The 23110-nt window shown below is 35.6% G+C and overlaps 1 protein-coding gene across 1 annotated transcript in view; it reads right to left on the bottom strand.

Annotated features, from left to right (window-relative positions):
* The window catches only part of LOC149775269 (uncharacterized), a 42443-nt gene extending 19855 nt beyond the window's left edge, over positions 1-22588 (bottom strand). Inside the window, exon 1 of the mRNA XM_089944384.1 lies at positions 21256-22588. Coding sequence (XP_089800510.1) covers positions 21256-22193 — 938 coding nt within the window. The 5' untranslated portion in view covers positions 22194-22588. The remainder of the gene's footprint in view (positions 1-21255) is intronic.
* Positions 22589-23110: the final 522 nt, after the last annotated feature.

Genomic DNA, 23110 nt, shown 5'->3' with positions numbered 1-23110 from the left:
AGCAGTTGGTGCAATGCCAGTCGATATGTGCTCTACAGCTTGTATGTACGTTTCCTTTGTAATACCACTGTTGCATTTGCGGTTTTGCCAACGTGTAAAAACATTACATTGGCGCGCATCTTGACTTGGTGTAATTTATATCTCTACAATCAGTGCTAAAATTCGTCATGTGCATTTTGTCAGACACTATGAATTAATGGATGAACAATCGGATGTATTCTAACGTTAACCTATGAAGACAGCTAAACGTATTTTTGATATAATTTGTGTATCCGATTGATATGCTTTTTGCTGTTTCTGCACATACAGTGGAGATGTTACTCAAAGATAATTGAAATGAAGCAACAATATTCATTAAATAATACATTCAACAATCTCATACACATATGCAGTACGAAGTTTGCAAATTAGTATGTACTTAATTTCGTGCTTTCGCCTCTACAATAACGAAAGTAAAGAATAGAAAAGAAGAAAACTACGGCGAAGCAAACGACGGCCACTTGAATGTTTAAAACAATACTACCACATGTATGAGCACAAATAAAAGACCTGACAAGTTCAATATTTACACACATTTTTTTGTACGAGTGAATAACATCATTGGAAGCCGACGCAGCCAACAACACTGAAACAATGTTACCACTTCAATGAGCAGACATACAACACCTGTCCAGATCAATTACTTACATCGTGCTCTCGTCTTTGTGATCAACATTAAACGAAGTGTACGCTTCTAAAGTGAAAAGATGCTAAGTTGAATAAAATGGAATCACTACTTTGTTTGCGCCTTCCTCATGTACAGACCAACTTCAACAACACTTGACAATATACAAAGAGTACAAAGAATTAAAATCACACTTACACAACTGGACTTGTTTAATTCTAATTGGGGATCATTTATGTATCTAACAATAACAATATATAATTATAAGCATTCGCAATTTTTCTGTCTATAAAATGCAGCTAATGTTAACGGAAAATACAATGCATGTGTAGAAATACCGTCTTGGTTCCGATACATTCCGGTTAAGGAACACCAGGTTATGAAACGACCTGCACGCTCATTAAACAATCTCTTACTATATGATTATTAAATACCGCTCAACTGCGACTGATACTTGTCTTTCAAAGTATGGAGTCAGCAGATTTAAGACGTCAAACTATGCAACTTATATATCCTTAATGCATAGTCCTGGTTTACTCTGACCTTTCTCACACCGTTTACGATGTTTGAACAGTTAGGTTGGAAAAGTCAGAGCACATCCGCTATTCAAAACATGAAATTCTCCAAAACCACGTTAAATTCGCACTCTGCAATGGTGTAACATATGTGTAAATGTATTGTCAATAGATCGATCGATCGATCGATTGATCGAGAGAGAGAGAGAGAGAGCGAGAGAGAGCAGGAAAATAAATACGGCAACACTGACCTGTCACCAATAGTGATATGGGAAGGACCGGAAGCAACCAGGTTATACTGACGTACGGGAAATTTTAGTTTGATCATTCAGTCGATTCAGTGATGAAATTTGTTTCATCGGTAGAACAGAACGGCTAATTGCATTTCTCATTAATTTTGTAATTCTATTTCTAAGAGAAAGTGTATCATTCAAATAGCACATTCAATTTCATTTTATTTATGTAATTGATTAAATTGTTATATTTTACATATGGGGTCTCATGTTGTTCTATTATATATCTTTGCTCAGATCTCTGACATTGCATCCATTATCTGCATATACTTTTATTGTTTGCTAGATCGGAGCAAAAACACCGTGACCGAGCATCTCCTAGATAACGATAACCAGAGTACCAGAACAGGGGGTTGGGGTCATATCACCCCCTCACACACTAACAAAATTATGTGACTTTGAAACAAAATCGACCGGCCTACAATTTATATTTAGAATATATAGCTTCTCAGATTTAAACATTAAACGTAATTTTGTAACTTCAATAAGCCGACACACCATCCAATCCAAGTTACCGTGTTTACAAACTGGATATCGAACATGGCATTCTCTTACAATACTTGATTACATAACCCGACCGCTCCGGTGGCCTAGTGGTTAGAGCGTCCACCTCGGATGTGGGAGGTCGTGGGTTCAAACCCCGGCCGAGTCATACCAAAGACTTACAAAAATGGCACTAACAGCTGCCTCGCTTGGCGCTCAGCATTAAGAGGTTAGTGTTAGGACTGGTCGGCCTGATGTCAGGATAATGTGACTGGGTGGGGACATCATGCGACATGTATGCTGCATGATGCCCCAGTGCTAGACATTACTATTAACTGTCACGCTGCAGACATCGTAACGATATGACTGAAAAATTGTTAAAGCAACGTTAAAAATCTAAATCACACACACACACACACATTACATAATCCAAATTTCCTGGCCTTCATTTCTTTAATGTCTGAAGCCACGTGATACAAACAAAACATATGTAGGGCAAGATCGATCATAATCCTATTTTTTTAAAAAAATATTTACTTGACCGATTTCTGGCAGCATGGGTTAGATTCAAAGGCGCTTTATTTGCCACACACTTTTTAGACTACCCCATGCCAAGACCGCGTGGTTTTGGCAAATTCCATGTTGTCAATAGTGGATACACGCTCCTACCTTCTACCCAAAAATGTTTAGTATAACATGCTGAGTGGTCAGTGCAAAAGAAAACTCGGACTCTTCACTGGATTACCTTAATGCAGTATTAGAATGTTAAATATGGTATCTATGACAGTATTAAAATATCCCAACTCTTTACCTTTAGGAAAGAAAAATTGCACTTAGAGATGCATGTTGTGGGTGTAACAAATAACTAAAAGCCAGTTTTACTTTCTCTGTTTTTTTTCTTCTTCTTCTTCTTCTTCATCATGCAGAGACCGAAACCTCTATTGCAAACGGAAACAAGATTTATAATACACACAAAATGTTACTCCTGATATTTGATAATGTGAGAATATTATCTAGTTTTTATCAGTTTTATGAGACGTCTCGGAAATTAGCAAATGCATCTTACCCTGACTGCTGTTTAGACTGCACGGACTACAGGTAATTTTATTCTATGCACATTTTTGATCCATACGCTTTAGAATCAATCGTGTGATACTATTCATCTATCCAACCGTCTGTCTGTCACTTACCATCTCTGTTCCTAAATCATTGAGTGGAAATCCCTAAACGGTATAACTATGTTGACCCCATTTTAACAATTGCCGAGAGGAATTTTATTCACGTTCTACACCAACCAACCACCCCCACAAAAAAATCTAGCATCACTTGGAGGATAAAAGGTCAAATGAATTTTTTTTAGCGATTTACCATGCCATTTTCAAATATTTTCGGAACAAACTGAATACGATCATGCAAGTATTTTAGACCAGTAAGCCTTCACGATTTCGGTAAGACTTCCATCTACAGGTAAAATCTCTATAATCCTATACAAGTCGAACGTGGTCTTGTTAAAAGATATTTAATGTGAACGACTTGAAAGCCTGTTGCATGCTAAATGGATGGCAGCTATTAAGGACCTTTCAAATTACGTCGCTTTTATGGAACGAATTAGATTGATCGCTATTGGACAAAGAAAAAGAGAACTAAATACAAAACAATTGATAAAGTCTCAGTTTGATGTATCTTTTTTTGATTTAAAAAATAACACATTTTCAAGAAACTGCTTTGAGACTTTTGACAGGTAAATGCTATCAATACTTCAAAAACAGGTAATTTTATTATGCGATCACATTATTGCATGATCAAAGCAGAACAGTGATCAAAGTAAAAGAGCAGTTATTTTGAGCTCTCAATCGATGCAGTCAAAAGCACAAAACTGACATCAAGCACAAGTTGAAACATCCGTACTTTCATGTGAAAATACTACACTTCTTATTCATTACGATTTTTTACATCAGATAACGTACAGCTAGCAGGTTACTAAGAATTACAAGTTCAGTGCGGAAAAATGAAAGCTCTGTGTGTGTGTGTGTGTGTGTGTGTGTGTTAGCGCGCGCGCTACACAGCTTACAGGTCTTTGAAGGGGAGGGGTGTACAGAAAAATATTATTTTACCTGTTCGTTTTATGGTTATACCTATGGATAATATCGGTAATCTAACAGAAAATTTTAATTTGATCTAGTATTAAATCTCCATTAAAGACCCAAAAACTCCGATAAATAAAATGACACACAAAAATATTCCCCTGGCCAAATGATATTGGTCTTGGCATTTTTCCTAGGAAATACCCTACACCATTAAGCGAGGAAACATACTATCCTACTACAGACTCCCTTCTGCAGTGTTGAATATAGATTATTTATTATAGCAAATTCCTAAGTTCTTTTCCCTACAAATTGCCAGACATTTAGCTAGTGTTTGTACAGGTCATTAAAATCGTATCTTGTTACATATTTTACCTGAGGGCAAGGAGATAGGAAAACCTCTCACACATCTCAAAAGTTATCATAGAGATCACATGGCTTAGTGGCTAGATGTATAAAAACTACTGCCGCTTAATAGTGCATATGACTCTGAGAGTATTTGTATTTATTGAAGAGAGAGAGAGAGAGAGAGAGAGAGAGAGAGTCAGATAGACAGACATACGCGAGAATCAAGCATGCTGCATGGTGGTAAATAATTAATCATAACGGCCACATTCCTGATGTATTTTCTAAAAATAAAGATCTGTCTTTGGTGGGTGATTTAGTCATCCTGTCATAGGACTGCTTATTAGTCGGACTCCACCTCCTACTGTAGTACAATGACGAACATATTCATTTAGGTTAGATATAACGAAAGTACATGTTGCTCTAGTGAGTGCGAAATGAATCGTGTGTGTGTGTGTGTGTGTGTGTGAAAATCACATCTTTGAGGCTTGAAGTGAGCAAAGACATTCAAAGACATCGTTAATTTTTTATACCCATTTCGGGTTTTATCTGTAACATAAAGAAACCTCTTTTAGATTGCAGTAGTAAATACATATCTTCATTAAAAAAAAATATTGATCTTCGTCTGCTCTCTCTGTTTCATATTTTAATCAACAATATTATATTGAACAAACCACCCAGTCAAGGGATTCATTCTTTCTGTGATCTGTAAGGAAACACATTCAAAGTAATTGTGTATTTAAAATTGCATATACACATACAATAATTTGTATTGATTGTTCAGATGGAAACCATATGGCATATGGCTTGGAACAATTTAATAAGCGCGGAAATGTTACGCTTGACTTAAATCCTAGTCTATTTTATGCTTGTAAATTTAAACCAGTGAAGCACTTAACTTAATTTTGGGATTTTTAAACTTTACAAGTAATAATAATTATTCCACTAAGTAGCTCACAGAAACGTCACCAAGAGATTAATAAAAGAACGACTTTCTCAGTGGCGTACTAAAGGTAAATGACGCTTTGGACGACGATGATGTCCCGCCAACAATTATCCTGCAATTTAATTTTAATCAGGCCTTTAGGACCAAGATCTCTGGCGCCAAAAGCAACCGCCCTGTCCGCCACCCCTACCCCCCTCCCCCACCCCCGTTAGGTTGCTACAGGATAAACTTGTAAGTCCAACATACCTCGCCGCGCTAGGTAGCTGGGTAATGATCTGCGACTTGGAGGATTTGGGGAGTAGGGGATGGTTAAGCGCCATTTTTAGAACATGATATGAGAAGGCAACTCAGATTCGTAATCCAGAAATCGCTGATTCGACACTCGCCCAGACCAGCCCGTGTCGGCAGCCTTGGCGTGTCCTAGTGAAAGCCACTTAGCTCCAGTTTCCTTTGCAAGATTAATTAAAAAAAAGCACCGTTAAAAACCAACAAAACAAACCATCATAAGAAGTGAGAAACTGTGTACACTATATATAAGCCAAGAAGACTAGAAAAAGACAACCATGCAAAAATAAAATTATCTTTTGCAGCCGACACATTTTCTTTTAAATAATTCTCTAAATTTACTTAATATCCTATGTCTACTATAACAATGAAATATCCGGGATATAATCTGCGCTTACATAAATTTACATAAAATAACAGATGTCGTTATGGCTCATCAATTTCTTGGTCAATACAAATATTTTCCAGTATCAGCAACAAGCTGAAATAAACTAGCTAACAATATTAGAGTGAAAAGGTTGAATTCCTGTAGAAACAGCCATGTAAAGTTTCGCAAACATAAACATTTTTTCTGTTTTATTTGTTTCTATTGTCTATGTTTTGTATTTGCCTTTGAAAAAGACTCATTAAAGAGTAAAAAGCGTTAAGGCTAGCTGGATACTCTCGCCATAAATCAAATATCCATGTAACACCCGATCCATTCTGTTTTGGGCAATCCGGTTTAACAATAATTCTCGCCCCGTTTGTGTCGATTTTCTTCAAGTCCGTCGTTATTGTTAAACTAATTTACAACGGCTGATAATAGAGTCGGGTCATACTTAGTAATTGTTTGGTTGTCGGTCTATTTCACAATCGAAAAATACAATTGAACACAATAAAAATTCAATTACTTTCGGACCTTATAGCACTTACATGTTTAATATCTCAAGAATGAATATATCATTGTAAATAGTACTTAATATCCAAATGGGTTGGGGAACATAGGAGGAATGGAAAGCCTTCAATCGAACAACAAAGAAAACAAAACACAAAACAACAACAACAACAAAATAATAATAATAATAATAATAATAATAATAATAATAAAAAATTTAATTTGCCTACGGAGGAGACGATGGACACCTCGTAATGATTCTCAATATACAGTACGAATTAATATATGTAAACGCTTCTGTATTGTGCCAGCCGATACAAGTATGTAGATTTAGTCAGTGAATGACCGCTCCAGTTGCCTAAGTGGATAGAGCGTCATCTAGAGGATATGGGTTCGAACCCCGGCTTAGTCATACCATAGACTTCTAAAAGTGATACTAGCAGCTGCCTCGCTTGGATCCCAGCATTAAGAGGTTAGTGTTAGGTCTGGTCAGCTTGGTGTCAGGATAATGTCACTGGGTGGGACACAATGCTACATGTCTGCGGCATGATGCAACACAAACACACACATTCAGTAAATACGGTTCTAAAGATATCTCTTCTACGCGCTGGACTTACCATCTGCACAGTGTAATACCGTAATGGATACAATGTTCAATATTTACCGTTTGTCCTACCATCCATACCATGTCTCGAATTAGGTATACAGATTGTGTGAATTAAAAGCCTCAACCAGTGAACTATACAGGGTCCCAAGTCAAACTTGATTTAGCGTACATGGAGAGGAAGAGGAATCAGAAAGTTTTTATGAAGACATGAGTTAATTACAAACATAGACTTGTTACATTTGAGAACAACAATGTATATCTACCCCATTCTATAGGATACGTGTACAGTCTAAGTAATTATATCCATGCTAATGTACGAATATGAAGAGTATTCATATTAAATGTCCCGATCATGGACATTTTGTGTTTTAAAGAGTCAGTATATTTGACCTTTACATATGTGTTACTGTTACTAAAAAATATCCTGCTTCTCTGACGAACTATTGCGGATGCCGATGCCAGGGTCCAGAAGTGAATCTGCTATAATTGCTGGTGTGGTCACTCGACTAGTACTAAATGACATAAAAAATCCACGTATTTAAACAAAATCGTCTCTGAAGAACCAAAGTGGCCTCTAGCACGAGCACCTGTACCTGTCTAGCAGCATATATATTTATCCTGATGTCTGTTACAGTCTTGGAATTATACGTCTTTCCTGTTCTTTAATATAGGTCAAAATACAATCAAGGTGTGAATATTTCACGCAGTATGTAGTAACATAGAGTGCTTAGTGTACAAGTTCACCTGTGGACCTAAATCTTGTTATAGTGACCCATCTTTCCTTGAAAGTAGCAATTGGTCAGAATCTTGGTTAGGGGAAGATACTATAGGTTTGGAAGGTAGGTATGATATTCGGCTAAATTGACAACAAATTAGATCAAAACGCGTGATTCAGAAAGTTACGTACTACTGGCGTCTGAGAATGGAGAACACGAATGTAAAGATAACGTAACTAATAAATGTGATTTACTGAGATGGTTGACTGTGGCACGATGTGCAGGGGAAAAGAGTATCGATAGGAAACATGTGCAAAGTATGTTGTAAAAACAACTTATGGTCCTGATTTCATATACCTGCATTCCAAGCCGCTCTAAATTTGTATTTCTAATGTTTTTACAGTTTGGAAAAAAATAGGCAAGATAAAGGTTCTGAGCTGTCCTGGCCAAGAAATATTGCATATCTTTTAGAACAGCTACATTTCCAAATAGTCAAAGAAAATTGCATGAATCGCACATTTAATAACAATTCAAGTAGATAAACATTGTCAGGAACATGGTAAATGCTCAGAAGGAACTGGCATATAACAAAGTTGGCAATGAAACTAAACAAAAAAAAAACAAAAAAACAAAAAAACACAACAAAGCAGCGGCAATACTACAATCCAAAATACTCCACCAGTTTCGGGAGACAATGTATGAACTCAGACCCAAAGTTTTATCATCAGGAGTTTACTCAGAATAAAGGTATAATTTTTTTTATTTTTAAAATGGAATCAATTTAACATATCTTCAATTTGTTACGAATTTCAAAACATATTTTTTTCCCTTTTATTTCTTATTTTGGATTCTCCAATCCTTATGCAATAGTGCTAATATGCTGTTATTCCAGTGTCTTGACGAAGGTAACTGACGGATTCGTGTAATCTTATTTGAATATTTGACACAGAGCAAATAGTGCAATACCAGTGTACACGCCAGACAATATTTCTTTCATAAAAGGAATGCATTAAAATTCTTTATGGCCACATTTCACCATGTACTGAAATTTATTTATAAAAACCGATATCAAAACGTGGACACTTTTACTTGAGTTCTACCAAACTTTGAAGGACAATTACTTTTTAATAGCTGCGCAAGTTCATCAGCTGTCAAGCATGCGAAAGTATGAAAAACGGGAAGTCGTACTGTTGCAAGGATTCAAACAGTGAAACGATAAGACTGATTATGGATATAATGATGCATCTCTTGGAGCTGGATAAAGCAATCCAGGGCCATTACAGCATCACCCAAGTGCTTGTATTTACTTGAAGTTTGCAAGTACTTTGTCCGAAAAAAATTATTTAATTAACGTACATTGAGCTGCATTAGATTACCTCAGTCGACTCTCAGATTCTGGGGGAAATAACAACTTAAAACGAAGCAAACAATGGTAACTCAGTCAAGTTGCACTTGAAAATGACCTGGTATATCAGTGGTCACCTAGTCAAAATAAACTTGAAAATGACCTGCTACATCAACAGGATTGACTTTTAAAAAGAATGACAAACACCATGTCTGGTAGATATATTCATACACTCTCCGTCGCGAAAACACTTTTGGTAAAGTGTACTTAAGGACCTCTTATTACATCCACTAATTTTGAATCAAAACAAGTCCGCGACTGAATCAGAGAGCATTTGCGGGCTTGTCATAGCCTTATAACTCCAACAGTACTCCATATGTTCTTGACATGCAATCGCCATTAAACATGTCATATGGAAGAAAATAAACATTAAAAACGAAAGTAAGATTACCACTACCTCTTGGCACCAATTTTCTTTTTTATGTTTTCTTTAAATTTGTCACATTACCACCTTCTCTCCATTGTCTCCTTTGTTTGTTTATTCCTCCTTTTACGTCCAGTTCTTATTTTTTTGTAATTTGTATTTGAAAATATATAAAACTACTTAGTTCTAAACTGGAATGTTGAATAGTCTTTTATTTTAAAAACTCTTATTTTATTACAAGTTTGATAATCTTTCGTGAATGCTTGAAAAATGACGAGCTATGTTCATGGCATATTGTCTTTGCCTAATCACCTGATCATGTTTTGTTTTCTTCTTCTTCTTTTTTTTTTTTTGGTAGGAGGACGGTGTTATGATTTCCGTTTTAAGTTTCTGGCCTACAAATTGCCTGATTTGTAAAGAAAAGAACAAAGTATGTCAATTATATTAGTGGACCCAAAAAATCATCTTGAGCTAAAACAAAAAAAAAGGAAAAAGTTGGTTCGAATAAAAATACCGTGTACACCCAACACACCACCAGCATCACCCATTACAAAATAAGATTGTCGACCCCAAAAGGACATCATGTTCATAACTAATGAAATAGTCTAATGAAATATTGAAAACATGAACCTTCTGTCGACAAATGTATGACTATTATCTATTATTATAGATCCATTATACCGGTAAACGTTACCTGTAGAAGGCAATTTCCATGCTCTCGTAGTTACTACAAACTACAAGCTAAAATTAACGCTTCCACACGGATCGGTCATTATGCTGAGTCAGAAATACTATTAGATCAAAAGCATTTTGTATTACCCGACTGCTGGGATCGTGGAACAACTATGTGTTAATCAAGCAAGTGTAAATTGGAACGTCTTACCTACTACTCCTTGAAGATGGAGTGGTACAAATTGTATCCTACTATTCCATAAAGATGGAGTTATACAAGTTGTAGCCTACAGGTCACGCAGAGAGAGTGACACAAATTGTAATCTACTATTTCCAGAAGAGGGAGTCATACAAATTGTAACCTACTATTTCTGGAAGATGGAGTCATACAAATTCTAACCTACAAGCCCAGTAGAGACAGTCAAACAAATTGTAATTTACAATTTTCAGAAGAGAGTGATACAAATTGTAACACACAATTCTCGAAAGAGAGTCATATAAATTGTAACCTACTATTTCTGGAAGAGAGCGCATTACAAACAGCAACCTACTATTCCTGGAAGACAGCGTAATACAAATTGCAATCTACCTCTCCAGGAAGAACGAGCCATACGTTTCCAGGAAGAGAGTGTTTCTTTACCAATATTGTATAACTAAGAGAAAAACAAGAATTGGGAAGTAAGCGATGACCTGTGTGTTTGTGTGCATGCTATTATATTGCTACGTACGAAGTCAGGTATCTTTGCTATCGCCTTTTAAACACTGCAAGCACAAAATGATTTGTACGAAAGCATATTAATTTCCGCATTTGAACGTCCTGTTTTTTTCAAGGCATTTCCAGAGCATAGTTTTTGTAATTTGTCCTAAAGGTAGCACTTTGAGAGACAGGCAATACATGTCCATGTATGAGGCTAGAAATTTTGTTTTGGTTGTAGCATTTATCTTTCAGATCCATAGCTGAGTCATTGGTGTGGAGGGTACATTATGACCAGCAGCAAGACATCGGAACAGATTAATTTATTCTAAATGAAACATGGACAAAGCAATAAAGGAATTGTCCGAGCCCCTCAGTATGATAAAGGTTACCAATCTGCCAAGGATCATTACGATACAGCTTGAAAAGGACATATCAACAGCACTGATAAAAAATACACAATATATGACACATGTTTATTTAATAAAGATGAATAAATATGTAGCTATATGTAAAAACAAAAATCCAAAGAGAAATCTAAATATGAGCAGGAAAGATCTAAAGATCGGAAACTCATCAATAGTGTTGGAACAAGACCAGAAGTGTAAACTTCCTTCATTAGATAAAATATTTGATTCCTTTAACGACACACATGAAAACAGGTTTGACAAATGTGATGAAAAAGATATTTCTTTTCTCCCACGAAATTTATTAAATTAGATATGGAATAAAAGTGTTATAGTTGAAGAAATATCAGGAAAATATTATAAACAATATTAATTTTAAATAATGACAACGTGAATAAATACATAATGTTATATAAAGTTAATAAATGAGAAATGAAGTAATATATTGTTACCAGCCAGGGGTCTTTACATGACCGAGCTGTGTCAAACCCTGATGCCATTTCTGCTAGAAGTCATAAGTTTACCCCAAATTTCCTAAGATTTCTATACAACATCATATGTAAATTAGAAAGCCCGACGTGTCCATTCTATACATACATTTTACTCTAATCAATGCAAGACCACAGATCTCACAACTAGTCAAATATACATCAACTGCACATCTGCATGGTTCTCTTAATCAGGTTTCCGTACCGCCTGCAGTTCACGCAGTATAAACTATTAAACCATCCCCTAATACAGGGAACTATTTTAACTAAGCCACCTTAGGTCAGTCAATCCACGGATTCCAGGCGCATTTCGCCAGTACAACTGCATCACGTTTGCCACCATGGCGACATAAACGGTATCTGCCGAGTGCCTTCTTATTTATTCCTTTGTGTAATTTACCGGTTTCCTACCGTAGATACTGCCACTACAGCCACACCACCAATGCACACCTCTACATTTTAATATCGATTATGGTACGACAGGGACACTCATTCGGTTTTGACCCGAATTCACTACTAGTGAACCATGGCATCATGGAAACTCACTAACACTTCACTCTGTGACTTTTGCTTCTCGTAACTGGCTAAATATTTTGGACTAAGGAATATTTCCATTGCACCGATTTCCAATAATCAGACAAGTAATCACAATAATCTAATAAGTCCTTAAAACGGGGCGCTATAACCAAATGCGCATACTCCAAATTTATTACAACATAATGCTATACGAAATTGATATTAAAAAAATGGCAAAGGGTAGGCGATTTATAACATCATTAAATATAAGACAAAATTTTACTGTAGATTTATTCATACCAACATATACTCGTAGTTTTTATACAATTGTACCTATAGTAACAGTTTAAAACTATGGATAATAATAATTTTATTTTGTTTGATAGTATATACAAAAGCCGTAACAAAATGTACGTGTAATTGGTTACATTAATGAATTTTGTTACTGTTCGAAAGGTTTGCGGCAGGGAGTAGACTTTTCACCTCTTTTTTAAAATTTTTAAATATATATACACCTATAAAATGAAAATAGATGTAATGATTTATCAGTTAACATGGAAGAGAGAGAAGTTTCAATATATATGTAAATGATTTTCCTTTTTGCAGATGACATTCTTATTGTTGACGATGATGTTATTTATCTACAACGAACATCAGATACTTTTGGTTTTTCATTTGAAGGAAATTTAATGTATATTTGAAGGAAAATTAGTGCAAATTTGACGGAAAATTAGTATAAATTTGAAGGAAAATTAGTGTACATTTTAAGGAAAATTAGTGTAAATTTCAAGGGAAATTAGTGTACATTTTAAGGAAAATTAGTGTAAATTTCAAGGGAAATTAGTGTACATTTTAAGGAAAATTTAGTGTACATTTCAAGGGAAATTAGTGTAAAATCAGAAGAGAATTCAGAATTTAAATTTATTGTTAAACTGTCAATTCAACCTTTTTTTCTAAGCCATATTTCCAAATTTGACATATGGTGCGTGTTAAAAGAATTTGACAATCCTGCCATTATAGAAACAATTTAACCGAAGTTTTTGCAAAATTTTCTGACTCATACGAAATGAGAATATAACATATATTGAAGCAAACTAGATTAATATTTACACATCTGACTCCCTAATTTAGGCCTGTGGCATTTTTTTTTAAAATTTTTTTTCTCTCACTCAAATAGAAGAGATGGAGTTTATTTAACCTAACTCAAAGACTACACTCAAAACCGTGTATGCACATCTCCTACAAACACGCCGAAGAATGGGTCTAACATGAATTAAGGAAAGGCTTTCCTGACACGATGTGGATAATTTAGAATGAATGCAGTTTTATTTTTTTATCAATTTTTGGAATGTTTTCTATTACCATTGATAAATCCGTATAGATCATTACTCCGCGATCTCAGTTGCTCTGCGCCTTTCTAGATTTTGCAAGTGGAGCCCGTATGCGGCTAAGCGAGGACAGCATGGGTTTATCGCAGCCGACCGTGGTGTATCAGAGTTGCAAGGATCATAGGGTGTTAAATTGTTGTAGTCGCTTTACAATGTAAAACACTATAATTCTGGGATACATATCGCCTGCATAAGGAACGTCTAAATATTCATTTTTCACGAATAGAGCAAATTGTTCCAATAATTACAAACATACATTAAAATTAACATGGCTTTCAAAGTGTTGTGATAAAGCAGTTTGATATACTAATATTGTTGGTAAATCAATTTGTGATACAAACATGGCGCATTAATACGCATATATAAATATGTCTCAACCATAGGTTATCATTTATATGCTCTCTAAATCAGTGATGAATTTCCACTAGCGACGTTAGAAAATAATAATCCCCCCTTCTAAATGAAATAAGTACGGTACACAATTTCATCGAAATTCTCTCTTTCTCTCTCTCTCTCTCTGTCTCTATGTCTGTCTGTCTCTGTCTCTCTGTCTCTGTCTATGTCTGTCTGTCTGTCTGTCTCTCTCTCTCTCTCTCTCGCATAAGGGACCAACTACAGGGAAGTATGTGGAGTGAAACAGAAAATGAAAACTGAATTTTCATCACGTAACGTGCAAGAACATATGTCTTCGTACTGGTTAGATGTACATATTGGCACCCGCACACTGGGGCAAGGGGGCTGGCACATCCTTGCCCCATATTCCACCTCTAAACATGTTTTGGCCTTTTTAACAAAACGTAATAGCTGACTACTACAGGTTTGCCCCCCTCCCCGAAAAATATTTCTGCAGGCTTCTGGGTACACGTTCCGTCTTATTTTAATGCAGTGTTCACAATACCAAATTAAGGATTGTACGGTATACATCTTGGTTAGAAAGAACAAATATACTAGAATCTATTGAATCCTTTATATATCTTGTTTCTCTTCCTATTTCATAAAACATAATAATAAGATTCTAAAAACAAATTATTTAATGCTAACATTTAATGCTTCCCTTTATGGAAAGTCTCCCCAGCCTCACTAGCCCCCCCCCCCCTCTCTCTCTCTCTCTCTCTCTCTCTCTCTCTCTCTCTCTCTACACCATGCACCATCGCAGGAAGATACTGGCGAAAAGTTCGTGTAAAAACGATCGTGGCGGATCTTCACCTGTAACTGCCACTATGTCTCTGTATCAATGAGTGATCGTAAAATTCACGCTTACAAAAGCAAAGGGGAAAGAAAGAAATGGAGGATAGAAACAACTGTGGTCTGTAGCAAAGTTTATTAAATCATAAAATGAACTGTGAATACACTTAAATGTTTGAATTACCTATTGTTGACTGTTTGTAGTGATGTACTTTCTTCATTTAAATCATCTTTCGTGTTTAAATCATAATGTGTTTTACATTTATTTAATTAATGCGAATGAAATAGAAGTTCAATAAATAAAAAGCACACTTGTTAATTTGCAAATAAGATTGTGATTACCTGCAAAAGGTTAAGAATTTTTGTTGTAGCGGACTCACAAAAGGAAAGTGCTGAGTTCATTCATTCTTTCAATACACATTTGACTGCAGTTAATGTTTCTTTTTTATATGACACTAGCTGCATACATTTTTCATTAAAAGGAAACATTTTGCTCCAGATTCCAACATTTCAAATGACAATATTTAAATATATTTGAAATCTACATAATTCTCGGATTCAGCCTTCGTGTGCTTACTCTCTTAAGACCCTAAATAATAACATAAAAGATCGAAAACCGCAAGTTTTGTAAAATTCAACATGTAATTTATTTTTCCCCAGAATACAAAAAGGAAAATTTAAATTGATTTTACAGTATTGTAAATTAAATCCTAAATAGTTGTAAAAGTTAGATCTCAAGTCCAAGCGTATGAAGTTCCAACTAAATTACAGTGGTGTTCAAAATAAATTCCAAAAATGAATGTGTTGATAAGTTTTAAGCCTGAACGTGCTAATGGGCCTGTGGCCTGGAATGTGGTGATGTGTTAACGGTCTTTTGATGTATCACAATAATATAATTCAAATTGGCCTTGTCTGAATTCACTACAATTCCAAAAAAATATTTAGTCCTAGAACACCGTTCCTATGGCTTAGTAATTAAAGCGTCCGCCTTGGATGCGGTAGATCGCGGGTTCGAACCCAGGCCAAGTCATACCAAAGACTTATTAAAAATGGTACTAACAGCTAGGCGCTCAGCATTAAGAAGTTATTGTTAGGACTACTCGGCTCGGTGTCAGGATAATGTGACTGGATGAAACATCATGCTACATGTCCGAGCACTATGTAATTCCAGTGAATAAAAATTTGAATAGATAAATCAACCCAAATTAAAACTGAACAGAACAATAAGACTGTTTCTGTTTCGATTGTTATGCAAGAATGAGTAATTTTTCAAGTAAACAACATTATATTAATGGGGCGCTCAAGAGTTATTATGTACGTTTGAGAGAGTGACGTATGTAAGGTGAAGCTGCACGCATTTGAAACATGCACATTGGAGAGAATGTTGGCATACCTCTATGCTGTTTTGATATAATGTGGCTGACATTTCTTTGGATATTGTACTTATGGAAAATATACATGATCTATGCACACTGCTAACTAAAATGACTATTTCCTTGTGCTAAAAAAAGTCAGCCTGAGTTAGTCTAAAGTACACTATCCATAGCAGCTATTAAAATAGGGATAATGAATTTTGCCCAATTAGACAATACCAGCTGCTGAAAGTGCAATGGATGAATTACCAAATATATAAAATCTATAAAAAAAAATTATAGGCTCTGTTTTTTATATACAATTTACCTCTGAAGTCCAGGAAGTGAAAATGACCAAGCGGAGCATGTAGTTTTTTTTTAAAAGATGCACATCTGGAGTAAGGCCATGCTGTATATTCTATAACCCATATTACACCCATCAAGCATACACCAAAATAAAGGGAATTAAAGGTTATTTGAACAGTACCTAAGATATACAAGGTCTTTTTTTAAATAGCCAGTATAACCAGTGAGGAAATCCCGGGGAAATTCTTTTGCTTTAAAATTCTAACCCCTATGCAAAATACAAAACTGTAGAGCGCTACCTAAACGACAAGACACAATATTAGAGCAAGGATATTGGTCAGTCTGCTCCTTAGAAACATTCAAAGTTGTCAAAAAGTTAAGGAATTTCCAAGTGTAAAAAAAAATGTCCTAGACTCTGATTCGAATAAACAAGATTAACTCCAACAATAAATATCTGCATATTTAATCTATACTCATAAAGAAATGGTAGCAATGTATTATGCTGTTTACAAAATAAATGTCACTGGTCAGATAACCATTAACTTGAGTTCGGACTAAGATCAGTTACAAAATACAGATATACATAAGATAAAATCATTGAGAAAATCCAACAAACAATACAAATTAAGTATTCACAACAACTTAGTAAATAAAGTCACAATTAAACTGATCGTTTTTCCATGTGTTCCTTATTTTAGACGAGGCATTGTAAACAATTAAGTTAATTATATATTAGTCATTTTTACTGAGTTTGTCACAATAATAGCATTTTATAATATTCATAGTTCTTAAAATTTAGTTATGAACACTTGGATTTTGAGCAAAAGTTGACAATGCCAGTATACAGTCATAATTAAAAAATATTAATTTTCACTTCTTAATAACACAGTAACCATGTGTCATAGATTTAAAATTGCTAATTTATTTGGAAAAAAATTACTTCTTGCCTTTATGATAATTACATTAGGAAACAATAATTTAAATATCGTGTGTACTGCAGAACAAATTAGTATTTATTTCTGTTGACTCTTTTATTAAGACTACATTTTCTCTAGATTGTTTGTACCGCTCCGGTGGCCTAGTGGTTAGAGCGTCCGCCTCGGATGCGGGAGGTCGCGGGTTGGAGCCCCGGCCAAGTCATACCAAAGACTTATAACAATGGTAGGCGCTCAGCATTAAGAGGTTAAGTGTTAGGACTAGTCGGCCTCTCTTCTCTCTTTTCAGCACATTCTCCACCAGCACAACGTTCTCATTTTCAGTCTACACTGCACATATTTGTTTTCCCTTCACAATCATCCATGTTTTATACTAAACACAATACAACGTAAGTAGAAGAAGCCGACCGATTGCGTAGTCAATGATGTGAGCATTACGTCATCCTCAGCGGAGTTCACTCGATTTTGAGGAGACTGGTGTTCGTGAAACGTGGATTAAGAGAACAGTCACATGTGGGAAAGACTCAGATATTTGAATAAACCAAGAAAATATTTTCAGTGAAATCAGAACATCTAAGCACAGACAATCAACAGGAGTGAGATGCCGTAATGTAGCGAAGGGGACATATGTATACTATGTAATTTCTGATCATGCTTGATTCACTAAATACTTGATTGTTCAGATTTCTATGTAGAGAGAAAACAATACACACCTAAATTTTAGTTTTAGTTTTCTGAGAACTCATTAAATTTTGTACTGACTTTCATCTTATATGATGTATCTTATTCATTATGTGAACTCTTCATGCGAAAGTGGCGTCTTACGAACCTCTTCTTCGCCATATTGACATACTTAACACAGTATAGCTGTATTTTGTAACTTCGTCCACATGCAAATTATTGTAATGTAACTGTATGATCAGTTACTGCGTATGACACTATATTATTAACCCAAGTGAAATAAAATACTCCTCAGTTTTCTGGTTTTTTTTTCATATTTTTTTAAAAATTATTTGGGGGGAGGGTTTGGGGTTTTTTGTATTGGTTTCGTTTTTTTATTTTGTTGGGTGTGTGTGTGGTGTTTTGAAGGATAATACAGAAGCAGAATTATGATCTGTACACATTTATGAGTAATGGACAGACATTTTATGTTCAGACCACCCGCCTGGGATGTTTTGGGAATAATCATTCCTGTCCCCCAAATAGCTTGCAAAAATAACCTTGCTCTGATTGCAGAAAATATAAAAAAAATTAATTTCCATTATATTTTTAAAAAAAACAATTATCTTGAAATTACAAAAAAGCTCATGGTTGGAAAAAATATTCCAGTTACACCTTTCGCCCCCATTAAATGCTTAGTCCGTAACCTAAGAAAAGGGTATAAATTATGTTTACGTCGTTCTAGATAGATGCATCATCATTATCATCATCATCAGCAGCAGCAGCATTATCAGTAGTAGTAGTAGTAGTAGTAATTGCTTAAAATAGTGGTGTTGGTTCATTACTTGCATTAGTGACAGTTATTAGTGCTGGAGATTCTTAACCTAGTTGAGAATGGGATCAAAAGAGCCGTATGCATAGCTTAGACGGTTAAGTTAACACGGTTACAATTGAAAGGTAATATTGTTGACCAAAAAAATTGCTAGACACGCGTACACGGGAATGTGAGACGCCTTTTAATAGAGGATATGAAATGTTCTGCGTGACCCAGATAAAGCATAACATCCACTTGCCATTCGTACTTGAATTATTTAGTCATGTATGTTATGCCTTTAAGTATTACATGTACAGCGCAACACTCCTGATGTTGCACTTTTAAAATGCTTAAATGAATATACTCAGCCAAGTGCTTTTGAATAGTATGTACTTTTTAAACTCTTTAAGTTACATCTTGCATTCACTTAAAAAAATTATTTAGATATGCAAGTGTACTGATTGAACAATTATCCTTTTCTTCATTATAAATACACTGGTAAAAATTTTGGAATTATGCACCAGGGTAACAAAGAGACAGATCTTATAATTTTAGGTTCAGTTTTCTTTTCTTTCATATAGTACAGAAATATATTTATATTCCTTTACCCTAAACACCGTCAGAACCGCGTTTTCGTTCCTTAGGGCCTGCCCTAAATACAGCCAAGACCGCGTGTTTGTTACTTTAGGATCTGCCCTAAATACAGCCAGCTAAACTGTTCATCTCAAATGGAAGCATCAAGACGGAAACTGACGACTGGTCAGATCACGTTATGAATAATTATTATTATTTAATTATGCTTCATTTACTCGGACTATTGTCACAATGGGGTGGGTGGGAGGTGAAATGAAAGTTAGCTGTTCAGCAAAGTGAATACTTAGAAAGTTTACAAAGAAAGGACAAGAATGAAGCAAAGTAAACGGAAAAAAATCTGATACGTTGACAGTATAAAAATTATATATTTTGGAACACTAAAACAACAACGATCTTTGGCTGTCAAAAATGCAAAGATGTACACAACTGCTTTTCTTGATACATGCCGGACACAAGTGATTAGTGAAATAATTCATATTAAAACTAGTTGCTGAAACTTTCATGTAGACATAATCTTTTTCATTTCGATTAAAATCCTTGTAACCTAAATAACAATAGTTGATCTATACATACTTTGTCCACAATTATATATGTGATAGAAAAATTTGCCTCCAAGCTACTTTGGCTGTAAATGAATTCATAAAAAATAACATAATATTTCTGTATACATGCCGGAGCCTGTAGCAAGAATTTATACTACTCTGTGATCCATAAACAACGTCAGTGTTTGATTACTTACAAATGGCATTGTTTCATACATTGTAGCAGGATCCGTAGTGTGTGTGTGTGTGTGTGTGTGTGTGTGTCTTTGTGTGCGTGTGTGAGAGACACAGAAGCATTGTAAGCTACATAAACCAGTGCATACGTATAATTGTTTATTTTGCTTCATTCGTGATCTTGCATTAAATATTATGGATTACGAATGTTGTTGTTGTGGGGTTTAACGCCATTTTACAGCACACGATAGGCTATACATGGCTGTCAGTGTTAATGGTGGAGGGAGAACCCGGGAAAACCCCGGAAAGAATCACCTACCCACGAGAAGCTACTGGCAAGCTTTCTCACATAACAGTATTGGCCGAATCCAAGACTTGAACCCACGCAGACAGAGGTGAGATGGCAGTGATCCGTAAGGGAGAGCGCTTTAGACCACTCGGTCACTCGGTGCCCGATTACGAATGTTAGAGATTCAGTATTCACAACACATTTACGGGGGAAAAACAAAGGCAGCCATTAATGGATCTGGAATTAAATTTACCCTTCCTAGCCATGCAACTGAAATTAAATTTAGCCTTATTTGCCTTGCCGACAATATGTTGATACGGAAATGAAATTACTAATCTGTGATTGTGAAGAAAACGGATGATGATGATGATGATGATGATGATGATGATGATGCATTTGTAACCTGAAAAAACCTAATTGAGGCTTATATGGTAAAATGTTAAATTTTTTTATCTTAATTGATACTTCTAGGTCAAAACAAAGAAATCATTTGGATTAGCGTGTTTATCTGTCTGTATGTAACTACGATGATATTTATGTGTCTGTCTCTCTGTCTGTCTGTCTGTCTGTATGTATGTATGTATGTATGTATGTATGTATGTATGTATGTATGTATGTATACTTGTGTATGTCTATAATGTATCCAATCTCACCATACCTGTCGTCGCAGTCGCAGTGGATGAGAGAGTGAAACCTGTAGTTGAAGACATTGTACCGAGAGGTAAAGGGAGGTATGATATAGGGGCAACAGTCGTGGTCTCTGCAACAGGAGTCAGTCTCTTGGTCAGGCCCCAAATCTTCGTAACATTTTGCCAAATCTCCTTTCCCACACCATTTTGTCCCCGGAAAAATCAGAACATTGTTAAAGTCAAAAACCGCCCTCTTTAAGCGCGATCGGCGAACAGGGGCCGTGGAATCTAGAGGGTACTGTTTTTGTTTTTTGTCGCCAATTTCAAGAGCCATCTTCTCTAAAGACAGTGTTTCTTGAGAATAAAGAGGCGATCGCCAAATGTCCGCAAAAGGTGGTCTTTCTGGATCGTTGCGATGTTTACGAGCTTCCTTTTTAGCACTTTCCATAAATTCGTGACACATTTTGGTGAATCCTTTAATATCAACCATATTATGAAACTGCCTTAAAGAAGAATTCGAATCAAAATATTGAATAGCCGAGGTTGTGTTCCCATTCATTCTATTGTAAGCGTCAAAGACATCGCCGGAATCTTTTCCATCAAAATCCATATGGAATGCCAGAAATTGTTCCATGAATCTCAGAATTTGCTTTGGGCTTTTAGAACTGTCACACTCTTTAAGTTGTCCCTCTTGGTAAATTCCTAGAATCAATTTCTTGCCATCTGTCATCTGTCGTATTTCCAGCTCTGCCTTGTTGCCCAGAAGTCCTGAAGTTTCAAAAGCAAGAATCTTGTCATAAGAGACCCTTAATTCTCTTTCATGTCTGGTATTATATTTAACATGAATGAAATTTTTCATATAATATTTTCTAGTTTGTATGCTCTTTGTATCCACATAAGGGAATTTCACTAAAGCCGAAATGAATATAAGATAGATAGTGCCAAGTACAAGGAAAGGAATCCTCATGTTGGAACTTTCTGTACGAGAAACACCTGTTCCATTCACTGTGATACCTGGGGGTGAATTAAAAACACATTGAAGTAGCGTTATAAGAAGCCCTTTTACGGGAATAGATCAATCTCCACCAGTTTAATGAGAATGCTGTGACACTAGAAAATTGTTTAGGTTGAGAGGGAGAGACATGACCTGTGCACTACAGAACCGTAAGGTGGTTTCTCTATGTGCCGACTATCGGCCCGCCCACTGTCACTTCGCCTCAAATAGCAGACGGATCAGCGAGAGAAATGCTCCCCATACAGCCAAGCAGCCGTGCTACCGGATTGGTTCAATCCATTGACCGTATATATTTATTAAAAAGATTAATTGGAGCAGATTTCGATCCCTAAATAACACTAATCACTGGCAGGTCAAGGCCATGAGAAAGGATATTAAATCTTATCTACCATTCACGCAGACGCAGATCTATATTTGTCCAGCCATCCGTCCGTCCGATTATCTATATGTCTGTCCCTAAGTACTGTTAAGAAACAAGTAGGAAAAATAGTTCTTTACACACAAATAGACACCATCTGAATCGGAGCTAAAAGCATTTCCATGAATATGTACTTTAAACGACACAACCATATATCGTAGTCTAATTGCTGGAGAAATCCACCGATATGCTTGATGTGATAGGTGTATGATATATTTTATGTAAAAAATAGAAACTAAAATAGATTAATTAAGAAGCCTAATTAAATCGTGTCTGTGTTTGGGACTGATCTTGACAACTAATTTGGTAATCACTGACTAAAATACATCCCGATTATAATCTACATTTTAAAAAATATATTAAAGCTATATAGAATGCGAGTGTCGCAATGAGCAAGTTCATAGGCCACAAGATAATTCATTGTACCGTCTGTACTAGCTTATAAAACGAA

This window comes from Sinohyriopsis cumingii, chromosome 19 (assembly GCF_028554795.1).
Source record: "Sinohyriopsis cumingii isolate HCF-2022 chromosome 19, ASM2855479v2, whole genome shotgun sequence".
Lineage (NCBI taxonomy): Eukaryota > Metazoa > Mollusca > Bivalvia > Unionida > Unionidae > Sinohyriopsis > Sinohyriopsis cumingii.
Note: the sequence above shows the minus strand (reverse complement) of the source record. Positions and strands in the feature narration are given on the sequence as shown.